At 35.9% G+C, this 18,294-nt stretch overlaps 1 protein-coding gene across 1 annotated transcript; it reads left to right on the top strand.

Moving 5' to 3' along the window:
* Positions 1-233: 233 nt before the first annotated feature.
* LOC311096291 (uromodulin-like) lies at positions 234-8,115 on the top strand (the record flags this gene model as incomplete). The annotated part of the gene is made up of 8 exons (XM_084135357.1): positions 234-282; positions 407-433; positions 927-1,322; positions 3,145-3,255; positions 4,071-4,255; positions 4,389-4,540; positions 4,646-4,891; positions 7,935-8,115. The coding sequence occupies 8 exons, from the start codon at positions 234-236 to the stop codon at positions 8,113-8,115; spliced, it is 1,347 nt and encodes a 448-aa protein (XP_083991483.1).
* Positions 8,116-18,294: the final 10,179 nt, after the last annotated feature.

Here is an 18,294-nt window from a genome sequence, read left to right as displayed (position 1 = left end):
TATGTGCTGTATGCAATAGAGCACTCTGTTAAGTAATGTTAATTTATGATAAAGACATTACAAATAAGGTCTTGACAATTTGCATGTTGTGATTGACAGGATTAGATGCAAATTCTCCTTCCAAACATTCATTTAGAACTAAGAATATCGCATGTTTAACCTTAAATATTGTTATATTATCAAGAATATGTTTTTACAGACAAGTTTGACGTCTGCATGAGCAGTCTGCAACAATGAGGTTTCTAATCTCAGTGTGCATGACACTACAGCTTCTGAATAATGGTGAGTTTTACACCTATAAAATTGCCAACCTGTGGCCAATGATCTGGGATTTAAGAATGACACACTGGCAAGATGTGTGACTGAAAGTCAATAGAACTGACTGGAATCTTTTTGTATTTAACAGTTGAAAGGATCGATGGACAAACATCAGGTAAGCTAATCACTCTTCTACTTGGGGTCTGCTTCATCATGAACTCAAACCCTTCAATTCTTTCCCTTTCAATCCTTTAAAATATATTCTTTCCAAAACATTTTTACTCGTACTAGTCAAGATGTTCTGGACTGACAAAATGCTTCAAAAGTAAATTTTTGTAGTCTTTTTTAAACATTCATTTATATTTTTGTGGATGTTTTTAATCTGCAATACTTTTAATGCACTCAACACTCAAATCAACAAAATCTGCAGTGGTTGTATTGAGGTACCAAACGTTCTTGTCGAAGTCAAGATACTCGGTTATTTTGGAAATATCGAAAATAAATAGTTCAGAAGTCATTCATTCATTGGTAAAAAAACCAAAAAAACAAAAAAAAAACACTGCAAACAAATTGCCAGTTCAGAAAAGCAATTGTAATTATACAGTTTGTTATATTTGTGCCTCTCTATTAACTGTCATCTTTTGTCTCTTTTGACACTATTCTCTTAGAAGGCACAACTTTGGGCACTGATCCATGCTTTGAATATACAGTGCTGGATAACTTATGGAGAGACATACGTGGTGATCAAGACAACCATGATGATGACACTCTTGTTGAATGGAATGGCTGGTATCGACTGTATTTGAATGGAGAAACTGCTCAGATGTCTGAGTGGTGTGTGAATACCACAGGATGTGGTGGTGATACTGGACTGTATCTCAATGGTTCTCATCCACAACTTGAAGATGGGGTGGTGACCCGTGAAGTCTTGGGATATCATCTAAGGGGTCAGTGTGATGAATTTAGATCCACCCCCATCCAAATTAAAGCCTGTGCAGGAGCTTATTATGTCTATAAACTTGTCAGACCTGACAAGTCAATCCACAGGCCTTCATACTGCGCAGGTGCGGCATTACACGTTCACATTCTGCTCTGTTAAAGACTTTTCCATCCCAGGGTCATTAGAAAAAGACGCCTCTCTATCTACATTTCTGCACTCAACAATCCAAAAACATTCAGTACCTATGCAATTTAATTCACTGCAGTTTCCAGCTGAAACAAACAGTAGAGGCGGTGAAACTTTTATTCCATTTCAAACAACAGATTATTGAATAAATATCTATTTTCGTGTGGTTCCATGCACTTCAAAAAACTTTTACCATAGTGAATTATTTGTACACTAGCTCCATTTTGACATTTGCATCACATAGCCAGCTCCAAATGTATGGCTTTTGTTACATAGTGATCTTGTTTGATAGCTCACATAGAACAGGGTTGCATTTGTGATGCAGAGTGCTCGGGTAAGAGTCCCTTGAAACACAAGTCACAATAAAAGAGCTCAAAGACTTGAACGAGCAAGCAAAAATGGCATAGCTGCTTCGGCAAATACGTTTTTATCTCAAGTTTGCTATTGTTAACAGTATCGATTAGGTTTAGAGTAGGGTTTTGCAAGGGCACTATAACAGGATGGATGGTTAGGATGAATCCATCCCCCTCTCCCAACTGACCGACCAACCAATGATTGTGACAGGGGCTGTGGCTATAGTCTGGGGGGCCCAGAAACCGTAGCGGTGCTCCGGGGGTTTTGAGGGGTTTTCAATGTTATTTTCAAACACAACAAGGCATATCCTTTTAGCATCACTCACTGGACATTTAATTTCCAAACAGCTGGGATATGTACAACAACCAACGTAATGTTGTAACGTAATGCGACTTTTAGTCGTTACTTTTAGATATTACGCATTACGTAATATCCACTCACTGGATATTTCACTTCGACAGTGTCACGAAATGTGCAAAACCCAAGTTAATATAATTTTGCAGAAATGTCATCAAGGACATATTTTTCCAAATGAGCCTGGGTTGGATTTTTGTGTATGACATATTTATTCTCTCTGTACCGAAAGTTGATATTAGTTTCTATTATATCATTTTAACATTACTATGAAATGTGCCTATTTTTAGCCAGTTAGACTTGACATGCTAAATGTAGTAACGCTACATCATTGTGCATTTAAGACAGGCTTATAATAATGTCACAGTTACTCCGAAAAACTTCACTAACATTCACATCACTTTAGCATGTGGTATTTCAATGTAAAACCCATGTTTCTTTTTAATGTATATATAATTTATTTATCATTTTGAAAATTATTAACATTCATGTATAAATACTTCCCATTTCAGAAGTCACAAACACGACAACAATGCACACAACAACAATGGCAATACCAGTCACAGAAACCAGTGGTAAAGTATTTTCATTAGAGATTAAAGTTTGTCATGAAACTTTTGCAGGTTGACTCAAAGTTTATATTCTTTAAATTAGTTTTTTATGTTTTTAAAATTATATTTTTTTTACTTTTTTTTGTCATTTATTGACATCAGTATGTACATTTTCCTAATATCACGTCACAAACACAAGTATATCAGGGTTATTATCGAAAACTCAAACTCAAACCATCAAAAACATTTTCATTACTTGAAATAAAATTAAGTAAAAAAAGAAGAAGAAAAAAAAAAACGTTACAAAAGTTAATTCATTTCATTCCTAGCTAATCCCATCATTAACCAAGAACTTCAATTAATGATCAAATTAATATAATTAAAATACCCAGTTTATATTTGTGATTGTGAAACTATATGGGGTCATGTCATTAAATATTACTAAAACAAGCTTAAACCCAGCTATTGTCATAAATCCTGTGGTTCTCCTCTGTTTGTCAGACCACTGTTCTAAACTCAACTGCACTGAGGATGAAAGCTGCGAAGAGGAACATGGTGTTTATGGCTGTTTCTGCAAGGACAACCATCACAGTTCTCAGCGTGGATCCTTTGGTTGGACTCATTTCAAATATACACTGCCCAGCCAAATATATATATATATATATATATATATATATATATATATATATATATATATATATTGCTGTTTGGATTTAAATAGACAAATGCTTAGGAGTCAATGATTGGATCATTATTGCAATGATTATTATGTTTCTAGCATGTTATATTTTTGGCAACAGTTCTTTTAACCCTAATTAATGGAGTGTGTAGCTTTTCATTTCTTAAACAACCATGTAGGAAGACACACCATGGTCATGTGACAATGTCAAGATGCATCAGGCTCCAGTTGTGAAAGAATGATTGGGAGGCAGCATGAATGATAATTTTCACACATGAATTGGCACCTCTGAGTTCATTGAAAGTCTTTGGAATGTGCTGGAGGAGACTTTACAAAGTGTTTGATTTTTGCATTGTCAATACAAGATCTTTACCAAAAATTGATGAACGTCTTGATGGAAATGTTGTTTCCATACAAATGTGTCTTCCTATACATACAAGATCTTGACCAAAAATGTGCACCTCTTGATGGAAATGTTATTTCCATCAGAAGGTGCATTCATTTTTGGTAAAGATCTTGTATTGGAAATCTACTCCAGCACATCCCAAAGACTTTCAGTTAATTTAAGGTCTGGACTCAGAGGTGCCAATTCATGTGTGAAAATGATTATTTATGCCATTCCCAACCGTTATTTTCACTCTTAAGCATTTGCCTATTTAAATCCAAACAGCAGTCTATGTTCATCATTGATTAAATTTTTGTTTTTGATCACAGCTGACATTCTCTTGACTAAATTTCTCTCTCTCAGATTTCATTGAAACCTGTGAACGCAGCTCTGGCTCCATGTCTCTGTCTCGCTGTCAGCTTTTTGAGGCTGGTTTTCCTTCTGAAATCTTACACCTCAATGACCCCAACTGCAGAGGAACAGTCCGGAATGGCAGAGTGGAGTTCTATTTTGACAACAATGACCACATCTGTGGTACAAGTCTTGTGGTAGGAATCATTGCATACATGCTCAAATGGTCAAAAGTACAACAAATCTTATTTTTATTTATTTTTTGTATATATAAATACAATTCTTAGCTATTATTTAAAGTACAAATATTCAAACAATATGTCCCAACAGGCCAATGGCACCCACCTCATCTATGATAACTTTATTTTGGGGGAATCTGGATCTGGGCATATCATCAGGAGGGGAAGAAATCTGAGGATCCACTTCAGCTGTGTGTACTCACAAACCCAATCACTCTCCATGGACATCAACCCTCTGGAGAGGTGGGACTCACATATTAAGAAAACATAATTACATTCTAAATACGTACATAAAACCAAGAGTCTCTAAATTGCTTTAAAATTATTTGTTTATTTAATTTTCAACAGCATTATGCACAGGATCCTTCCTGCGGGTCAAGGGACATATCAGGTCAGGATGATTCCCTATCAGGATGCTAATTTCACCCGTCCCTTCACTGGTAGTGTGAACGTGGAGCTGGACAGCCACATTTTTGTGGAAGTTCGTGTTGATGGAGTTGACAGCAGTCAGTTTGCCTCAGTGATTGACAGATGTTGGGCTACACCTGTGAATGATCCTCATTACTCTCTCCACTGGGACCTCATTGCTGACATGTAAGCCATGTGTTATTTTAATATTATTTTTAAAATAAATACATTAAACTTGGTGCATTTGGGGTATATTTTTTAAATATTTTATTTATTGGACATTCATTCTTTTGACAAAAAGGGATAGATATCTGCACACTAAAATTACAGCTCCACAAAGTTTATTAATAAAACCTTGCACGTTTCGACCAGTCAGGTCTTCATCAGGCACAAACCTGATGAATGAGATGCAACTTTTTATGAATTAATACATTAATTATTTTTCGTTTAGACCTTATATTTGGTTATTAAAAAATGATAATTTTGGATTGATAATTTGTAATTTGCTTTAGATTATTTATTTTTTATTGCACAACAGAAGGAAATGTACCAAGTAGAGCACCGATACACATTTTTTCTACAAATACTGATTCTATTCAGAATGATACCTGCCCATATCTATTCCAATATTTTGATTTTCTTTAGGAAAAATCTCTCCCAATTAATGGTGAAAAACAATACATACCCTCTCACTTATACATTAATATTAGAAGTTAAAACCCAAACTATTAAATTTAACTGATATTTATTTTCAGATATTATAATTACACTCAAATAAATACAACTGAAATGGCTTTCACTACACGTCATCAATCCGGAAGTCGGCCATTTTGGAGTCGGCCATTAAACAATACCACTGAACTGAACGGACTTGCAAATTTGGCTGATTATTGCTGCTGAAAAATGGTCGTGTTTTGGCCTGTACTAATCGGTCGCACCGAGAAAAAACATTTCGAGTTCTATAGACTGCCGAAAGTTAAAGAGAAGAGTGCAAAAAACTGATGAAAGATGGCGTTTGTGGCTGAGAGAGGCACAGCATCAGCCACATGTGTAAATGAAGCGTTGACTATGGCTAAAATGTTGGCGTAAAGTAGTTCACTATGGCTACATTCACACTGTCAGTCCAAATCCGATTATCTTTGTATCCGATTGGAATATGATCTAAAATGATGTCCACACTGTGTATCGCAACTGTTCAGATCGCAGCTCTTTGACAATACGGCAATGATGTTGCGTTGATGGAGGGGTTTGCATTTGCAATAGAAAATGTTGTCTTATTCATTTTCAAAGAAACTTCTAATACAAAATGTTTTACTTTTCTTGTAGACTTTCATTGTGTAAAGTTTTATTGTGGTAGGAGTAAAGGAAAAAATTAAGCCTATGCGGGTGTATTTTGGGTAGCCTATATTCGATTAGTGTATAGCTCATTTGCATATTAAAATTCATTTTCAAAGAAACTTGTAATACAATTTGTTTTACTTTTCATGGGTACTTTCATTGTGTAAAGTTTCATTTTGATGGGAGTAAAGGAAAAAAATAGCCCCATTGGGGGTGTATATTGTTGCCTGGCCTTATTGGCACACATCTCGGATTGATGAGAATTTAACATATTTCCTCAACTAGGATTTCTTATGACTTTTAGTATGTTGTTCTGAACACCTCATAGAAATGATCTATGCTGAAAAATTTTTTTTACAATTACTTTTGGCTTCAAAATGAGTTACTTTGCCTGGACTATTACTCCACTTAATTACATGTAAGTGTGAACTCGTGAAAGGTAGTTTTCATAAATACTTGTCTTCATGACAAATTTATTTACACACACACACACACACACACACACACACACACACACACACACACACACACACACACACACACACACACACACACACACACACACACACACACACACACACACACACACACACACACACAGCCATGTTTATGTGATTTGTGAGGACATTCCATAGGCGTAATGGTTTTTATACTGTACAAACTGTATATTCTATCCCCCTACACTGCCCCTATCCCTAAACCTACCCATCACAGGAAACATTCTGCATTTTTACATAAAAAAAAAACACTGCTTAGTATGTTTTTAAAGCCATTTGAAAAATGAGGACACCCAAAATGTCCTCATATATCACCTATTTTCCCGAGTGTCCTCATTTGCAGGTGTGTTATCATAAAAATGTCCTCAGTTGTCATGAAAACAAACTCACACAGACACACACACACACACACACACACACACACACACACACACACACACACACACACACACACACACACACACACACACACACACACACACACACACACACACACACACACACACACACGGACACACACATCCTGGGTGTATAGGGTCAAATAGGGCCTGCTTCAAAGTCACTATTTTTAAACTGTTAATGCGTTATTGTTGCATTAACATTTTGTTCACACACAGTAGCCTATGAGTTGCAGTCTGACACGTTTTTCCGACCCCTTTTGATTGACATGTATTGTCTCTGAGCATCTACTGTTTTTAAAGGGGTGGTATAATGCCCCTTTTTCTAATAAGTAAAACAAGTCTCTGTTGTCCCCAGAGTGTGTATGTGAAGTTTTAGCTCAAAATACCCCACATATAATTTTTTACAGCATGTTAAAATTGTCCCTTTTTGAGGGTCAGTAAAAATGCATTGTTTTGTGTGTGTCCCTTAAAATGCAAATGAGCTGCTGCTCCCGGCACAGAGGGCGGAGCTTCAAGAGCTTGTTGTGTGTGTGTGTGTGTGTGTGTGTGTGTGTGTGTTAGCAGCTCCGATTACCTCATGCAGACAAGCACTAAAATGTCAGAAACTGTTCTGCTTTTTATGTTTAAACTGGAGTCTGACAATGATGGAGAGACTCAAGAAGAAGTGACAACATGTAGAATGCAACAGCACATTTCTGAATGGTTAGTTGATGAATTTATATTGCTGATGTGGAGTTAACTATGTTCAAGTCTTTTAATAAACAAGTTGTTTATGCTCAAACTGCAACACTAAGGAAAGTTAGGAAATCATAATAAACCACCCCTTTAAAATAGGCCTAGAGAAAATAATTGGCCCAATTTTATCAACCCATATACCTATTACCGGCCGATACATCAGTGCATAGTACCAAAGCACCCATCAATTCCATTTTCTTCCTTTCTTTCTTTTTTTAATTTTTATTTGTTGATCATTATCACTCTCAATATGCCCAGGTGTCCCAGTCCAAATGACTCAGTGGAGCTTCTGCAGAATGGTGTTTCCACATCCAGTCGTTTCTCCTTTGAGATGTTTATGTTCACTACAAACTCCACAAAGGTTTACCTGCACTGCGCTATTCACCTTTGCCTTCTGAAAGACAATCACTGCTCAGTGGTGAGTTTACAAATCCTGTAGCAACATAATGTTTCACAAATTCAACGAGTTGTTGAAAAGGCACAGTATTTTCCATAGTAGGGTAAAAGGCGCATTTGATTCGATTGGTTTCTGTATATTTAAAATATATATTTTTATATTAACATATTTTAATTACAGTCTATTTATTGAACAAAAATTAACTCTTTTATTTATTAAAAAAAAAATAAACAGAAAATACTAGGCTACAAACTTTGCTAAAGTAATTGTTTTGAACAAGTATTAACTTAGACATTATTAAAAACATATTACATTAGCTAAAGTATTTGCCCCATGCTGGTGAGCCTTTTACCCTGTGTGGGATAAAAGGCCCCACCTTGCCACCTCATACATTTCATGTTTGAATGTCAAGTTTTTAATGTTGAAAATTAAGGTTTTAATGTTGTTTATACGTCTATGTGGTGTTTTTAATATGCTTTATGACAAACCATGTGCAAATTCATAAGTCAACACCATTGCTGAGTATTTTCTCCTTAAAACTGCAGTGAACCTAAGACAGTCTCAAAAATGCGGTTTGAAATCATTTGTGTTTCTGACATCACAAACTACATCATTCAAGCTATTTTAAAGCATGAAGAATTTTCATGGAACATTTGTAATTTTGGTGATCAAAGATGAGTTTTAAGGGATACAATTATTGACTACAGGGGGACTTTAAGGTGTGCCTGATTTTATATTGATATGTGATTGATAGTTTAGTTTTGGCCCACCCAGAAGAAGGATGACATTTTAGTTACAGCTTGTGTGTGCGTTCAAGAGAAACATCACACACGTGCCATATGTATGTGAGGGCGTGCATAATAAATGCTGTGGAGCCCCCTGGTGATCACAAATCAGAACAACACAGTCAGCACAGTCCCTTAAAACTAATTAACAGTTCACACACACATAATGGATACTTGTGGTTGTCTTCTGTCTTCAGATGTTTGTGACTAAGAAGATAATTATTTGACGACATAATTTGGCATACCGCCTAAATTTCCGGTCTTTGTAACTTTTAGTACTGTGACTCTGAACAAGGCGTGAGAGGGGGCAGATCTGTGGACTTCCATGACAGCACTTCCATATCCATGGGTCCATTTATGTGGTCTGAAAGTAACAAAGGTGATTTATGGAATTAAAAAAGAGACTAATTTATATTGTTCATGCATATCTGACATAGTTCATGTTTGCAATTGATCACAAATCACATGCTATACTTTACATTGACTCTTCATAGGTGAGCAGCTCCCAGTTTTCCAAGTGCAGGTGTGCAGGGCTCCAAGTCTGTGTGCTTCTCTGATGGTTTTACTAATTTCTATGATGTGTGTCCTGATATCCTTTTAGACTATTTCCAGAAACGTTTTAGGGATTCTCCCTGCAATCTCTGTTTGATTAATGTTTTGTAATCTCTTTTTTCTTTACCATGTCTCCTTATGTTAAAAATAAAAATTTGCAGACACTGTTGAACTGATTTTATTTTGATAAATGTAACTAGTCTTTTTACTCATGGGATGGAATATTCAAAATAATATGTTAAAAATAAATAACAATAAGCAAATTGATTTCTGAAAATGTTTTGGTGATTTACGTGTCAGTTCAAAATCTTTGTGTTTTCATTCATGAGTCAATAATAAGTATACCTATTGATTGAGGCTATATCTCATGTTTCAAACATTAAACATGCATGTGTCATTTAAAGGACAATTCCGGTGAAAAATGAACCTAGGGGTAATTAACACATGGTTACCGAGTCGATTGTTCCCTGGGATGCGTTTTCATGAAAATCGAATGTAAAGAGTTTTATCTCTAAAAACAGATTAGCTTATAACACTATTATTAATGAGGGTCCTTACATGCAAACCGAAGCATTGAGAACTTTGTAAGTGTACAGACAGTTTAATAAGAAGATACTTTATAAAGACAGAACATTACGCGTTTACAGGCAGGCGTCATCTTGGAAAACAGCCTCGACTAATCGAGTCACGAACGCCGTGCTAAGTGAGCTTGTTGATAGGAATTACGTTTGTGAAATATAACGTAGCGCGGCGTTCGTGACTCGATTAGTCGAGACTGTTTTCCAAGATGCCTACTGCCTGTTAAATGGTAATGGTAAATGGACTGCATTTATATAGCGCTTTCACAGACCTATGGCCACCAAAGCGCTTTACATAGCCTCACATTCACCCATTCATACACCGACGGCGGTGTCAGCCATGCAAGGCGCCATCCATGGTGTCTTGCTCATGGACACCTCAACACTTGGTCAGGTGGAACCAGGGATTGAACCACCAACCTTTCGGTTTGTAGACAACCTACACGAACCACTGAGCCACTGCCGCACCAACGCCTGTTAACGCGTAATGTACTGTCTTTATAAAGTCTCTTCTTATTAAACTGTCTGTACACTTACAAAGTTCTCAATGCTTCGGTTTGCATGTAGGGACCCTCATTATGCTACCGTGTTAGTGTGAGGCTATTTTGAGCCTTGTTAGTGGTATTAACTAGCGATTTACTTTTACTTACTCTGTGCCCCATATACTAGCGTTATAAGCTAATCTGTTTTTAGAGATAAAACTCTTTACATTCGATTTTCATGAAAACGCATCCCAGGGAACAATCGACTCGGTAACCATGTGTTAATTACCCCTAGGTTCATTTTTCACTGGAATTGTCCTTTAATGTGAATAACTAATATGCGTGACCAGCAATGGCTGTGTTTCACAAAAAGCATTGTAAGCCTAAGTAGATCATATAAACCATTATTATGTACAATCTACTTATGATGCTTTTGAGAAACACAGCTCATGGAAATCATGGAAATAAATAAAAACGTTAAAAAATATGGAACTATTTTAGTAAAATATGGATTAGTTTTGCTCAGTTATGCTTAGCTCTAAAAAAATTTCAGCATAATGTTGTATAGTAGGCTAGTTGAAGTCATAAATTACATACACCTTGCAAAATCTGTTAGTTAAAGCTGTTAAAAATATTAAGAATTTAGAAAATAAATAAAAAAGATTATAAATTGCATGTTGATTTTTATTTAGTACTTTATTGAATATGTTTTATTAACAGATGTTTACATATAGTCCACGACACATAATAATATTTGCATTTACACAAATGAAGCAGTTCAAAGGTTTACATGCACTTAATTGATTCTCAATATTGAGTGGCATTACCTGGATGATCCACGGCTGTTTTTATGATAAGTCCCATGTTTGTCCTGAGCAGCCCTGTTCTGTTTCATGTAGTGTGTAACATAGCTCTATGTGAATGAAAACATCCTGCAAAGTTTTAAATCTGAAAGTGAACCATATATAAAGTTATTGTCTTTCAAAAGTAAGAGTCGACTCTGAGTCAATGAAATGAATCGTTTTTCAAACGAGTCATAAGCCGTTTCGTTGTGGCATCAAGATAAAACATTAGCATATTGCCCGCAGACACCAGGGAAAACTTGAACCTCAAACCATCAGCTGATTCCTGTGGATACTGGATAGCATCATGTCGAGAAGACGCTGTGCTCTACAATGTGAAGGTAAAGCCAGTTTTTTTTTTTTTTTTTACTGCCCAAGGATGAGCATGTGAAGAATCAGAGGTTAAAATTCATCTTTACCATCCATGATACCACAGCAGTAGAATCCTAAACTTTTGCTGTGTTCCCTTTATTTTACTGACGACTGCTTCTTAAATATCGGAGTTCAATGCAGGATTCGCAAACCGCTTGCTCTTGAAAGATGATGGTGTTCAAAATATTTAGTTTTGAGTTTTATATTGTGTAGGTCTCCTGCTAACTGGTTAACTCACATTATTACTGTTTAACTTAAATATTTATGCTAATCAGTTGTAGGCCACTATTACCTAAAACCGTGTCTATTAATGCAGATTGTCTGTCGTTCTCACTACTTTTAGGAAAGATTAAGCATGGAGCAAGATTTGTTTTACAGCGTTTATGTTACATCAGTCATTCACGCTAGAGCTCGGCTAATGTATGCAGTTATTGATACAGTTTCCACATGTTCACCGCAATAAATTAGAAAAATACTCTGTAAATAAGTAAGTAACGTTATAAGTAAAATAATCGGTTTGTTGATGGACATGCACTTGTTCATGCTGATGGTGAGGAATTACAGTTGCAACATCTCATAATGTGCCTCAAACTGAGTAGTGCATCACTGAGAACCGTCCTGCTCGAGTCGTCCTTGCGATGGAGGTTCAGGTTCAATAACTAGTTCTTCCAATGTTTCATCATCGGACTCACGCTCGGATTGATATGGTAAAATCGACATCATTGTTCGTTACTGTGTTTAGTTTACGGTAGTGATGCACCGATACCACTTTTTCCAGAACGAGTTTATGGTGTAGGAAGCCTTAGGACACCCAGAGCTGACGTTGTTATGGCAATTGCCAATTTAGACCAATCACAAGTCGTTTGAGAATTATTGAAAATGTGGTGATGTGCAAATGTATATTATGAGAAAATTAAACCGTTTTTTTTTTTTTTTTTACATTTGATGTATGTAAACCTGTTGTAGGAGACTCCAAAACAACATTAGGAAACTTTAAAATAGCATAATAGGGTCACTTTAATATTTAATAATATTTCATTAGAAATCAAAGGGAATTTGAAAATAATAATAATAATAATAATAATAATAATAATAATATATTACTGGGTTCAGTAGGAGCTTTAAGATGGTCTTTCATAATTAAGCAAAGTCAGTTCAGTTCATTATCTGGTTTTACAGGACGACTTACATTTATGATTTATGACAGACATGGGTGGTAACCCAAGTTTTCCAATGCTCGAAGGGAATTTCTTGCTGTCAGTAAAGCACCAACAGAATGTGCTCAGTCCACCAACTGCTGTTGAACACATTTCTGTTACGAGGCTTTTGTTCATTCTATGAACAAAAGAGAAAACTGGGGTTAAGTGTCTTTCTTAAGGCCTTAGGCTTAGTGGACTTCAGGTTATCATTCAGATCCACATGCCTGTGGATCTGGTAAACAAACAAACAAACAAACAAACAAACAAACAGCAAGACAACTGCACATACAATAACTAAAATGAAATTATAATGACCAGGAACAAATTTTGTTTTATTTTGTGATGCACAGAATATAAAATTGGAAAAGTTTGCAGTCCATCAGTAACCATTATGCAGTATTTCTTTCTAAATAGCAGATGTATGGGATATCGTGGTAATTCTGTCATGTTGCATGAAATAAAAACAAAAAAATTGGTTTGATCATTTCAAGTTATGTTAAAACTCTAAATAATGACGTTTATGTCAAAATTGAATCTCAGATAGTTGATTCTATTCATTTAATATGACTCGACATTTTTATGACAAACTTATTTTGTGACATTAATTTATTTTGTATAAACTTGGTTATTTCTCTGCCATCCATCTCAAAGAATTCCAATATCATTGTCAAAATCACAAAACAATTTTGGAATGTGATTTTAAAACAGTTTCCGTATATGTTTGCAGAAACACTGAACTTAATGCTGTTTACACCCCTCCAGTAACGGAAAAAAAGTTTAAAGAGATAATGTCAAAATGTGTTTAGAATTTGTGGCATGCATAAACCTCATGCTTCTTGAAAATCCCAGAAACATGTTAGTTCTGTTTCTTCCAAATATTACTGAAGTTAACTTCAATTACACATTTGTTTACTGTTTGACAAATTTATCTGGAGGCTAAATATTAATTCTTCAACTGTTCAAGTACTAAAAATAGAATATAAAAATACCTAACCTCATTAAAATGACTAATAAATGATGTTCTAAATGCAACAGATAAAACAAGCACGACAAGTAAACTTTAACTTTTCAGCAGTAGGGAAGTGTTCTACCTTGTGTTTCCTTGGATAAATGCAATCCGTTCATGCTTGAGATGCTGTTTGTGTATCACACAGTTGCTAGACAGAAAGGCATGATGCATGAATGTGTGTGTGTGTGTGTGTAATTGCTTAAAGGTCCCGTTGCATGCGATTCCATGTTTCAAAGTTTAGTTAGTGTGTAATGTTGTTGTTAGAGTATAAATAATATCTGTAAAATTATAAAGCTCAAAGTTCAATGCCAAGCGAGATATTTTATTTAACAGAAGTTGACTACAAAAAACGGCTCGATTGGACTACACCCCTCTACTTCCTTCATTAGTGACATCACCAGAACCGTGTTTAGACTAACCTCCGCCCACAGGAACACAGGCGTATTGATGGCGAAATGTCAACAGACGGTTGATGTTTATCTATAATCGGATACCGCAAAAGTTTAATTCGAAGTTGTTAGTTTGCTCTGTCCATTTCACCACGGACTGTTTTTCTAACCTGGGATAATATCAAGCAGGCTTCTCTCAGCGTTTCATACTGACGAAGGGGGCAATTTCAACTATATTCCAGCAAGCGGTAAGTAGTGATTTAATATGGAAGTAGCGATCAACTTAACATCGTTTCTCTTAGTAGGATGAAAATAATCTTACTTAAACTGTGATTAATATACAGAAAGCGATCAAAGAACAATCCCTTTCCAATCGTCCAAGCTGTCAATCAATCACACAGTGCGAGTTTATCTGGACACTTGCCAAAACTCGTTATGAAATAAATGACGCTGTTACACTGCACAACGAAGCTCTTACTGTATTTATATGCCTCATGTTTGCATTGGTGAAATCATTAGTGAGTGCAGAAACTGCGTTGCAATGATAAGATCTTTTTTCACGCGATCAACAGACTGTCATCTGCTCAATGCTCACTGCAATTTTTTATGTGATTGAAATAGATCTAAATACTTAAAAAACTTCTCACGATTCGTTAATCCCGATAGTTGTAATAGTAAAAACGTATAATAGCTGTAATAGTAAAAGTTTTCCAGATAGTTCCACATGTAATGCCAGATATTTCATATGCAAGCATGTCAGCCAATCACAGCAGTGGGCGTTTACACTGAAGTCTCACAGCAGACACGCCCCTTCAAACAGAGTGTTCAAACCAGGGAATGAAATCAGGCTAGGAAATATGCCTTTTATTTCTAAATTATAACAATTTTTGATCTAAAAAACATACTAACATTATAAGGGCACCCCTGGAAACATGATAAAATAATAAAAATAATCCATGGAATGGGACCTTTAATAATTATAATTATTGAATTATAAATTATATTATAATTGCTTATAATCTCATAGGCCTATATTTAGTGTGAAAGTGTGGGCCAATGTGTATCAGCTTCTAATTGAAGATCTAGTTCTACAAATAGTGTAGGACATCACACTATTTGGACATTAATAAATGTCTTTGTTTAAAATCAGCATTTCTATGTTTTTCATTTCATTTCAGTCAGTGACATTTTTGGAACCTATTACTGAAATTACTGTCTGATTTGTAGTGCAGTGCCTCGATAAAAGAAGCCACTAAGCTTGTTTACATGTCTCATTAGAGGTACTCTAAGATGTTTATTTTTCTCATTAGGTGGTATTTAAAAAAAAAAAAAAAAATTACAAAGCTATTTTACTGATTAAGTAGCTTTGTGAAACTCTACGTTACATTTGTCTTGACAATTTTCAGTGATAAAGGTCGTGTAGAATCAAAACGATGTCTGATTCTAAAATGATTCTGTGGGATAGATTATTTTCGAATCATCAAATTATTTCGAAATTGAGTTAAAGGGACAGTTCACCCAAAAATGAAAATGTTGTCATAATTTACTCACCCTCATGTTGTTCCAAACCTCTATGAGCTTCTGTCTTCTGTTGAACACAAAATATGATATTTTAAAGAATGTTGGTAACCAGACTGTTGGTAGCTGTTGAATTCCATAATATTTTTTTCCTACTATGGAATTTAATGGCTACCTTCAACTGTGTGATTTGAAATGCATACTGGTTTGGAATAACTTGAGGGTGAGTCAGTGATGACAACATTTTCATTTTTGGGTGAACTATTCCTTTAAAATTGATCTGGGGCCAGTGGCATAAACATTGCCGCTAAGTTAAGACGGTGTCTTAAGAACTAGAAGGGCTTAAGGGCTAATCAATCTTACTTTTCAGATTCAAGTTAGACGAATCTACCTTTTCATGTAACTGACTTAAAAAAAAGTTATGACCAGTCTTGAAGAAAAAAAATGAGATGACTAAAACGTAAGACTATAGTCTAAGCATTTTATGCAATCAACTTCTGGGCCGCTCTTCCCACCATACACCTAAATAGACTGTTGAGACCATTGGTATAAAGTAGTTGATAGATTTACCAAATACCTTGAAAACTTTTGGCCATTTCTAACTCTTGAGCTTTAGTTGCATTATCCTGGCTGAGCTTTCACCGAGATTCTTAGTGCAGAGTTTCAAGGTAAGGTACAATAATTTCAGTGTTTCCAATAGTGATTAATATTCAGCTTTTAATAATCTTTTTTTAGGTTTGGTTTTCTTGTTTTCACAGATGATGGAAAATTGTGATGCATACTCATTTTTGTTTATTTCCTTAATGTTCGCTAGGCCATGTCCTAGCCCACAGATATTTGGGCTCCATAACAAGTCAAGGTGTCTAGTGCCCTAGGTCTGTGTGATTCTTTAATGGTTTCAATTTACCATTAGGCTAATTGTTTGTTTCTGTAACCACAGACTGACAGTCCCCAATATATCTGCATCTTTAAACTGCATTCTGAGCAATGAACATTAGATGGCACTGCATGCAAACACTTGTGTGCTGAGCCTGGACTCACTTAAAGGCAGGGAGTTACATTTGTATCAGCATAATTTTCTCAGTTCTCTGCAGAGCAGACATTTGTCTCTTAATGGTGCAGTGTGTAACTGTGTGTGTGTGTCTCTGGCGCTGAAAGAATCATGTTTGTCTAACATGATCGATATGCTTCTCACCTCGTCAAGCTGGGGATGAAATTGAAATTGATTTGTGAACAGTGTTATTCAAAAGATCCACCCTATGATGCATCTCCTTTGTCTGCAATGACACAAGTCTGAGGGATATAAAAGGGTCATGATGGTTTCTTTGAGACTTCAGTTCCTTGACGTTTCAAGGTTTTCATGTTACTCCAACATGAATTATAATCAAACCACACCTACTCTTACATACATTTTTCAACAGCAGATATTGTTCCATCTGTGGTTCCATTACTTTGAGTAATGCGTAATTAGCTAACTATAAAGATGAAACACTTTCATTTATAATGCATTATGATTTTTGCATTTTTAAAATGTGAGGTGCACCTCACTCTATTAGGAAAATGTTATTAGGAGCATGTTGTTCTTTTGACACAGAATCACATGTAATATGATGCCAGCGATCCCAGCATTTGCTCTTTGGTACAGTGTCTGGCACACTGATGCCCAAACGCTCACCAAGGCTTTCAGGTAGAATATAATTACATTCATGCATCCCGTATCCTCATATGAATGTGTAAACATTGTCAGTGCTTTAATGGAATACTGAATACAGACCACAAAATGAGATGTTAGGCAGGATGTTCAAGCTGCTCTTTTCCATACAATGAAAGTGAATGATGGCCATAAAATAACACAAAAGTCCATTATGACTCATCGGATGTTTTTTCTCTTAAAGGAACACTCCACCCATTTGCATTAAGCTTTGCAATGTTAGAAACCCAGTCATACTATTGAATGGTCGTGCAACATTTTCTCATTTTCCCCTGAGACGAGAGAAATCTGTATTTACCTCTTTACACTTCCTCCTACAATGACGCAAAAATCGTCATTTTGCGTCATTGTAGGAGGAAGTGTAAGAGGGGGGGATTTCTGTTAAGACTACAAGCACTAGTTCCCACCCTTTCAAACCCGCCCATAGGGGGTTGGACCTAATGCGCTAACAGACCAATCACAGATCAGTGCCAGTGCGTTTGATTTCACCGGCAGAAACCTGCATGTCCGGCCGTCGAGACACGAACGCCGTGCTAAGTGAGATGAACTGTGACTTGGAATCTCATATGGTCCGTTGTTTCCGGAAGAAAGCACTGAACGCAACAGAGAAAATACATTAATTAGATTTCACAAACGTAATTCCTATCGACCAGCTCACTTAGCGCGGCGTTCGTGACTCGACTAGTCGAGACTGTTTTCCAAGATGGATCCTGTCTGTATATGCGTAATGTATTGTCTTTATAAAGTATCTTCTTATTAAACTGTCTGTACACTTACAAAGTTC

This window comes from Abramis brama (assembly GCF_963993115.1).
Source record: "Abramis brama genome assembly, chromosome: 14".
In the NCBI taxonomy this organism is placed as follows: domain Eukaryota; kingdom Metazoa; phylum Chordata; class Actinopteri; order Cypriniformes; family Leuciscidae; genus Abramis; species Abramis brama.
This window is presented reverse-complemented; position numbering and strand designations above follow the sequence as displayed.